At 64.7% G+C, this 8,944-nt stretch overlaps 1 protein-coding gene across 1 annotated transcript; it reads left to right on the top strand.

The window, feature by feature from the left end:
- Positions 1 to 6,562: 6,562 nt before the first annotated feature.
- TMUB1 (transmembrane and ubiquitin like domain containing 1) lies at positions 6,563 to 8,504 on the top strand. The gene is given in 3 exon segments (XM_051773014.1): positions 6,563 to 6,844; positions 6,846 to 7,061; positions 7,541 to 8,504. Coding segments are annotated over 3 exon segments (720 nt in total). The 5' UTR covers positions 6,563 to 6,698; the 3' UTR covers positions 7,899 to 8,504.
- Positions 8,505 to 8,944: the final 440 nt, after the last annotated feature.

Genomic DNA, 8,944 nt, shown 5'->3' with positions numbered 1-8,944 from the left:
TGCCGGGCTCTGCCGGGCTCTGCCGCCGCCCCCGCCCGCCCCGCCCCGCCCCGCGCGCGTCACCGGGACCGGCCCCGCGGCGGGCGGGGAGGGGGCAGCGGCGGGGACAGCGCGGGCGGGATGGCGGGGGGAGCGCGGGCACCGGGACCCGGACGGGACCGGGAGGAGCACTGGGGGGACCGCCACGGGGAACGGGGGAATCGGGAGGGGGAGTCCGGGACTTTGGGGGCGGGACCAGGGAGTGGGAACGAGGAGGCGGGGGCCGGGTGGCAGAGTGGGGGGATCGGGACCGGGGGGACCGGGAGTGGAGGGCTGTCACTGCCCGGCCCTGCCCGGCCCTCGCCTAAGGGCGGGTCGCAGCTCCCCTCCCTCGACACCCCACCGGGACCACCCCGACGGCAGAGCCAGTGTTGTGCTGCTGCCCCTGCCCACGGCCCCCCGACACCCTGTGCCAGCCCCGTGGAGCACGGCTAGGGGTCCCCTGTGCCAGCCCTTCCTCACGACTGCGTTTTGGAGATAATGTCATCGTTAGTCACCCCAAGGTCGTTAACGAAGCTGTAGAACATGGCCATTCCCAAGAGGTCCTTAGATGCCCACCAGCTGCTGCCCCACCGTGATGGGGTCCCCTCCCGGGTCACCCCCTGCCCACAGGGCCCACTGCTGTTCCCTCACTCACATGCTCGGCACAGGCCGCTCCAGCGAGGTCTGGCGAGGGCACGGGACTGTCTGGGGGACCATCATGGTAATGAAACCACCCAGGGGACCATCACAGGGGATGGCTGTTGGGCAGGGGCCAGTAACAACCCCCACGCTGTGCCCACCCCTAAAACAGCCTGCGAGGGGTGACCAGAGGCACAGAAAGGTTCTGACGGGGCACTGGGCTGACAGCCCCTGGCAGTGCCGTGGGAGCCAGTGGAGCTCACTGGGGATGAGCTGGCATCTTCCAAAAGGCTGAGAAACATAAAATAAGTGGGATCATGGGCCCTGGCAGATTAAGTGAGAAAGTGGAATTTGGGAAAAGAGGAAGGAATGAAAAAGCAGACAGCTGAGAGAGCCAAGATCCCAATGGATTGCCCCCCTTACCCCCAGGGACCCGCATCACAGTGGGCAGCGATGCACTGCTGCCAGTGGGGCTTGGGGGGGCAGTGGGGGCTGGCTCCCACCCTCCACCCTTCTCTGGGTGATGGTGAGAAGGGTGGGAGATGAAGATGAGGAGGAGGACAAAAAGGAGGAGGAGGAGACATCTCTGGGAGGTTTCTAAATGCCTCCCGGCTCCGGAATCCTCTGGGACGTGGCAGTGGGTGCTGGGTTGCGTGGGTGGGACAAGCACCTCCCTGCCCTGCCTGTCTCCCTCCTGTGCCCTGCCAGGATTCCTCGAGTGCATCCCAGCCAACTCGAGAAGGGGTTTATTAGAAAACAGCTTTTTTGGGTTTGGTTTTGTTGAAAGCTTTTAGAACATCTGCATCTGTTACAGCACCAGGCTCCCCTCACCTGCACACTCACCGAGGCTTCCAAAGGTCCCTAATGGCTCTGTGAGTCACAGCTCTGCTGGGCTGGCTCTTTCCTGACGTTTCTGATGGGTCCATGTCCGCTCTGCGGAGCCGTCCTGGCACGGCAGTGCCTGGCCATGCCCTGGACTTTCTCCAGCCCGTTTTTCGCGGGGGGTCTCTCTGTCCTTGCTCACAGCCATTTTCTTGATCTCCTGCTATCATCATCATCATCCCAGAATGATTTTTGTGGGAAGGGACCTTAAAGTTCATTTCATTCCACTCCCTGCCCTGGGCAGGGACACCTTCCGTTATCCCAGGGTTCCCCAAGCCCTGACCAACCCGGCCTTGAGCACTTTCAGGGATGAGACAGCCACACATTCTCTGGGCAACCTGTGCCAGGGCCTCACCCACCCTCACAGGGAAAGATTTCTGCCCAGTACCCCACCTAACCCTGCCCTCGGTCAGTTTGACGCATAAACATTTATAAATTGCCTCCATTTCAGCCCCTTGGAATATCTGGACACTCCATGTGCTCGCAGTTCCCTCCTCCACATCACCCTCACAGACAGGGATTCTGGGATTTATTCCTGGTGAGGGATAGGACATTGTCCTTCATTCTCACCTCACCCTCATCTGGCTGAGGTGGCAGCAGGGACAGGTTGAGGTGACTTTCCCCTGACAGGTGGGCACTGGTGGCCACCCCCACATCTCCTCCTTCTCCTTCTGCTCCTTCTCCTCCTCCTCCTTCCCCTTGTCCTCCTCCAGCAGAGATGTGTGATGCCCCCCTGCAGTCCTGGCCTCTCACCCCCTGTGGGGGTGTTCACAGACCACCCTGAGAGAACATTTTGCGTCCCTTTGGGCCACCAGTGTCCCCCAGCACTGGGGGTCCCTCAGGTCCCCACCACCTCCCACCACACAGCAGGACACAGGGCACAGGGATGGGATGAGGCACAGCAGGCACTGGGATAGAGCATCCCCCGGCCAAAGCCTGCACAGGGGTCGAGGGGATCCTGTCCCTGACAGCCCCTGTGGAGCAGGACTGGGGCTGGCACTGGAGAACAGAGGAGCAGAGGGAGCAGAACAAACAGATGGAGCTGGGGCTTAGCACAGGGATAGGATAAAACCTGGAGGGAACTTCAATGGAAAACAAGGGGAAAAGTTCAAAGGCGGGAGTAGCTGGGGACCAGACGGGGACTTTCGGGAGCAAACGCTCCCTCAGGGATGGCCAGCCGGCCACTCTCTGTGGACAGGAGACACGCAGGGATCGAAACTGCTTTTCAGGGTGAATTTCACGTTCAGATCCTCAACTTTCTCAGCTCCATCTGCAACGTTTCCCTCTGACGCTGCGTTCGCGAGTGCCTCAAACGGTGCCGCTGCCAAGAGCAGCGATGCCGCCTCCTCCTCCTTCTCCCGCTCCTCCTATTCCTCCTCCTCCTCCTCCTCCTGCCGCTGCTCCCACCCCCAGACCAGCCGCTCCAGTGCCTCTGGTGTCCCTGCCCATGACAGGGGTGTGGAACGGGATGGGCTTGAAGGCCCCTTCCCACCCAAACCATTCCGTGACACCAGACAGTGCCAGAGCCCGTGTGGGGCAGCAGGAGGGTCCCCACTGCAGCCCCCCGATGCCCACGTGGGGTGCAGGGCTGGGGAGCAGCACCCCCAGAACAGAGCCGAGGGGAGGCCAAGGCCCGGGGCTGAGCTCCAGAGGGTGTCTGGGCTCCATGGGCAGAGGGGGCATCCCAGAGGGCTCTCCAGGGCTTTGGGGCTTCTCAGGGCACTGGAGGCCCTGAGGTCCTTGATCATTCTCGCAATAGGAACTGGGGCTTCATCTCTGTGGAGACATCTCTGTCATGAGAGCCAAGGGCTCTGCTGGGGGACACTGCTGGGGACACTGCTGGGGACACTGCTCCTCTTCCCTGGACCGAGGGGAGCAGGAGCCCCGTCCCTCCCCAGGGGCTCGGGCTACACCCCGCCCGGCAGCGGCTCCTGTTCCCAAACCCATCGGCTCTCGGTGCACGGCAGCAGCGGCTCGGTGGGAGGGAGCTGTTTAATGTCACCCTCCGGTGACAGGGACCGTCCTCTCCGGGCCGGGGATCAGCCAGGAGCTTTCCCCGGAATAGCTGCAGCTCGTGAATCTCGCTCTGGAGCGTGGAGGTACCAGCCCCACCGTTAATCCCATCCGGATCTGCACCGTGTGGCCGTCAAATTGCAAATCCAAAATCCATCACCCGGGCGCAGCATCCCGCTGTGCCCTCCCCCCTCACCCCCCCGCGAGCCTCTGGTGTGGAGCAGAGAGGAGCAGAGCATCACACCCGGGGCTGTGCCAAGGACACGAGGTGGCCACTGGCCTAGTGAGGCGACCTCAGTCTGAAGGACCACGATTGTCTGTGTCCCTTGCTGTGACCCCTCGTGACACCATCAGCCACCTCAGGCCACCCCGTGGGGCTCAGTGACAGCTGGGACACGTCCTGCTCCCACAGGTGTCCAGGTGCTGCACCCCAAGATCCTCTCCTGGGCTGGACTGGGGTGGTCACAGGAACCTGGGGCAGGATCCCTCTGTGACCCCCCTCTGGTCTCAGACCTCAGTTCACAGGAGCTGAACCGTGCAGGCACCTGGGCTTTGTGAAAAGAAGCTGAAAATGGAGCAAGGCGGATTAAACTCCCCTGGGCACCAATCAGAGGGAGCTGGGGGTTCCAACCAGGGCACAGGGCCAGTGACTCTGAAAATGCCAGCAGGGCAGGAGGGGTCTCAGCCTCAGTGTCTGTCTGAGAAACACTGAGAAAAGGTGAACTGGTGAGTAAAGAGGAAATGGAGGGGACTATGAACCCCGACAGATTAAAGGCAGAAACACAACGGGGCAGCCATTCTCATGGAAATGTTCTCCCAATATCCAGCCTGACCCTCCCCTGGCACAGCCTGAGGCCGTTCTCTCTCCTCCTGTCCCTTGTTCCCTGGGAGCAGAGCCCGACCCCCCCCCCGGCTCCCCCCTCCTGTCAGGGACTTGCAGAGAGGGAGAAGGTCCTCCCGAGCCTCCTTTTCTCCTGCCAGCTCCCTCAGCCACTTCTGGTGCTCCAGCCCCTTCCCCAGCTCCATTCCCTTCCCTGGACATGCTCCAGCTCCTCAATATCTTGTTGAGGGGCCCAAAATGACTCCAGGATTTGAGGTGGGGCCTCAGCAGCACCCGGCACAGGGGACAGGCACTGCCCTGGGCCTGTACCCACACTGGTTCCTCCTGTGTTGGAGGGGCCGTATGGAGGAGAACAGTGTCACATCCCTCGGGCCCAGGACAGTGGGCATTGTTGCACTGGTTGGCAGAAAGCCGTGGGAACAGTAAGCAAGAGAAGAAGACACGGAAGAAAGAAGATACAAGACTGCAAGAAAGACCTTGGTTGCTAAAAACTGTAGTTAATTGTATCTGTTAAAACCTATGCTGAATTATGTAGTTTGAGAAAGTAAGCAAAAGTAGAAAACTACCAGTTGTTCAGCTTGAACTATCTATTGTTCTGCCCAGGGTATATAAGCTTATGCATTGTTAAAATAAAGGTCTTCATTTTGCACCAGAATGGAGTCTGGACCCCTCAGTCGCCACAGGGCCGGAGCCCCCAGCTCATCCCCCAGCCCAGTGGGGACAGAGCTGCAGGAAGGGGCTGGGGCACCTTTGGGTGCTGCTGCCCAGGAGCCCCCAGGGCCACCTCACTGCCACTCGGGGAGCCCAGGCAGGGGAGGGGGGCCCCACCTCTGGAGCAGCAGCTCCAGAACCAGCCACTGCTTTATACCACTGATATACTGAGAGAACACTGAAAAATCCAAGGGATTGGGAGCAGCCCCCAGCAGGATAACTCGAGGGCTCCGTGCTCCCTTGGCAGTGGATTTAAGGTGCACAGTCTGCTCAGCTTTCCCAGGAAATTGAGGGGTGACTGGATGTGCTTTCATGGGAATATTAAATGGTTCCTTAATCGAGGCTGGGAGGATGGAAAAGTCTCAACCTCTGGGAGCTGAAGCCAGACAAATCCACAGTGACAACCAGACACTGGATTTAGCGGAGAGGGGATGAACCACTGGATAAACCCTCAAATCTGAGCAGCCACAACCCCTCTGATGGCGTGTTCAGGCTCATTCTGACATGGGGAAGGGATAAATCCCAGTTCTCCACCCGCACAGATCAGTCGTGGTTGAAATCTGCTGCTGCTCTCACATCCATCACTGCGACAGCCCCGGGATCCGCTCGGCAGCTCCAGGCTGGCACAGCCTCACCTGTGCTTCCCACCCAGGCAGCTCCCATACAGGATCCTGGAAGGGAGGTCGTGACTTCCCTCCTGGGAGCCCCCCAGCCCCCTCGGATTCTCCCAGCAGGAAGGGGCTGCCCTTGCACGCTGCTGCCTCCTGATTTTATCCTGGTTTGTGACTGGTTTCATACTGGGAGTCACTGGAATAACACTGTGAGCATCCAGAAAGGACTGAGATCATACTGGTAGTGACTGGAAGTGACTGGGATCATACTGGGAGTGACAGGAGCCATACTATGGGTGACTAGGAGCAACTGAGACCATGCTGGGGGCAACTGGAACCACACTGGGGGCAACTGGGATCATACTGGGAGCAGCTAGGCCAATGCTAGGATAACACTGAGATCATACTGGAACTGACTGGAATCAGACTGGGAATTACTGGAATAATACTGGGAATATCTAGGAGAGACTTGGATCATACTGGGAGTGACTGGAAGTGACTGGAATCATGCAGGCAGTGACTGGAGCCCTACTGGAAGTGACTCGGTTCATACCGGGAGTGACTGGAGCCGTAGTGGGGGTGACCAGGAGCAACCAGGAGCACGCCGAGCGCAGCTGACATTTGACTGGAAGTGACCGGGATCGTACTAGGAGTGCCTGAGCACAGCGAAGGGGCTGGGCTAAAATTCTCGGCGTCCCCCCGCCCGACGGGACCACAACTCCCGGCGTGCCCCGCGCGGCACAACCCCGCCATGGCGCCTGCCGGCAGACTACAGCTCCCGGCGTGCCCCGCGCCCGAGCGCTCTGCCGTGCCGCAGGACTACACGTCCCGGCGCCCCCCGCGCCCGGCCGGAAGCGGCGCGATGGCGGCCCGAGTCCGGCCCGGTGCGGCCGCGGCCCCGGTTCCCCGCGGCCCCGCGGGCTGAGGCCGCGCCCGCCCGGAGCCCCCGCTCGGAGCGCCCTCCCGGCCCGGCCGCCGCCATGGCGCTGATCGAGGGCGTGGGCGACGAGGTGACGGTGCTGTTCGCGCTGCTGCTGGCGGCCGCGGTGCTGGGGCTCGCCTGGGCCTCCACGCGCGCCCCCGAGCCCGCGGCGCCGCCGCCCGAGGCGGGTCCGAGCGCGGCCCCCCACCGAGCGCAAGGCCCCGGCCCCGGCCCCGGCCGCGGCCCCGGCCGAGGGAGCGGCGGCCCCCGATGAGGCGGCGGGGCTGCGGCACCGGGAGCCCCCCGCGGCCGCCCCCGAGGGCCCCGCCGAGCCCACGCTGGTGCTGCGGCTCAAGTTCCTGAACGACACCGAGCGCCTGGCGCGGGTGCGCCCCGGGGACACCGTCGGGGCGCTCAAGAGGTGAGGGGGGCGGGCAGCGCCGACGTGTCCCGGCCCGGGGGCCCCCGGGAGCGGACAGCTGTGCCCGGGGCAGGTGGGCTTGTCCCGGGTGTCTGTGCCCGGCGCTGTGGCCGTGGGACAGCCCGTGCTGGCAGGTGAGCCCTGGGGCGGGCGATGAGGATGTGCGGGCACAGCTGTGCAGAGGGGCAGGGGTGGACAGAGGGGAGTGCCCTGGCAGGTGACAGCTGGAGGGACACAGGGGCACAAGCGTGCAGGGCAGGGTGGAGGTCAAAGTGGGCACGTCCACAGGAGGATGGAGGGGACTGTGCTGGCGGGTGGCACTGGGAGTGGGGTAATGGGGACATGGGCTCGGGTGTGCAGGTGGGGCGGAGGGTCCGAGTGGGCACAATGGCACAGGGTGGGTGGAGAGGCCTGTTCTGCCAGCGGTGACACCCCTGTCCCTTGTCCAGCGGCAACACCCCTGTCCTCGTCCCCTCCAGGACCTACTTCCCCGGGCAGGAGCAGCAGGTCCGGCTGATCTACCAGGGGCAGCTGCTGCGCGACGACGCCCAGAGCCTGGCGGGGCTGCACCTGGGCCACCTGAGTGTCCTGCACTGCCACCTGTCCCCGCCCCAGTGCCGCCCCTGCCGCGCCCGAGGCCCCCCGGACCCCCGCGGCCCCGCGCCTGCCGCGCTGGGCGTGGGCAGCCTGGCGCTGCCACTCTTCGTGCTGCTGCTGGCCCTGCTCTGGTACCTGCAGCTGCAGCACCGCCACGTCTTCACCGCCACCGCCACCACCTGCCTGGCCGGGCTCACCCTGCTCGTCACCTTCGTGGCCTTCGCCATGTACCGCAGATAGCGCGGCCCAGACCCGCTCCCGGGGCCCCAGGCCACGCTCGGACACCTGGGGAGCCCCCCAGCCCACCTGGGGCTCTGCGTTCAGCTCACCCCAATACATCGGAACCAGAGGGGCCGGGCTCCAGACTGTGTCCCCCAGGGGCTGTAGGCCCAGGGGTCCCGGGAGGTCCCCTCACCTCGTGCTGGGGCTCTGGGGCCGGGGCTGTTGCAGGAGTGGAGGCTCAGCTACCTCTAGGGGGGTCCCGGTGCCCCCCCGGCCCTGCACGGAGTGTCCCCACGGCCGCTCCACGGGTGGCTGTGCCCCCGGCGCTCCTTCCCGCGGGGGTATGGCCCAACCCCTCCCGGGGGCAGCTCCCGGGGATCCCGGTGCGGGGGGGGGACATGCTCCCTACGGTGCCGGGAGTCCTGGTGCCGGCAGGATATGCTCCAGAGATCCCGAGAGTGCCAGGCGGAATGTGCTCCCGGGGGTCCTTGTGCCGGGGGAGCGCGCCCTCCGGGGGTCTCGGTGCCGGGCGGGATGTGCTCCCCACTGTCCCGAGGGTCCCAGTGCTGTGCTGGGGGGATGCCGCCCCTCACCGCCGTAACAATTAAAGCGGAAGGACTGTGACCGGCCGCGGCGTCCCGGCTCTGCTGCGCCGTCGGGGAGCGGGGGGGGAACGGGCAGGAAGGGGGTGACAGGGGACGGGGGGGAGCCGGGACGGGGGGGGCACCGGGACGGGGGGGCACCGGGACGGGGGGGGGCACCGGGACCGGGGGGCGGGGCTCCGGGAGGGGGCGGGGCCTGCGCGTCCAGCCACGCGCTCCGCAGGACCGCAGCGCGCCTGCGCCGGCAGCCCCTTCGCGGCGCGCTCCCTCATTGGTTGGGGCTCAGGGGGTGATTTGCATACGGCGCGCGCCGGCCCCGCCCCGGAAGGTTCGCGCGCGGGGCGGGGCCGCGAAGATGGCGGCGGGGCCGCGCTCCCGGTCCGCGTCCGGGGCCCCGCAGCGCTGAGCCGGGCCCGCCGCGGCCCCCGGGGGCCGGCCCCGCCCCCCAGCGCCATGTACGGA

Source organism: Manacus candei, unplaced genomic scaffold (assembly GCF_025592945.1).
Source record: "Manacus candei isolate 608988 ecotype Guabito, Panama unplaced genomic scaffold, ASM2559294v1 h1tg000164l, whole genome shotgun sequence".
NCBI classification, from domain to species: domain Eukaryota; kingdom Metazoa; phylum Chordata; class Aves; order Passeriformes; family Pipridae; genus Manacus; species Manacus candei.
The sequence above is the reverse complement of the archived record's forward strand: the minus strand, read 5'-3'. Positions and strand labels throughout refer to the sequence as shown.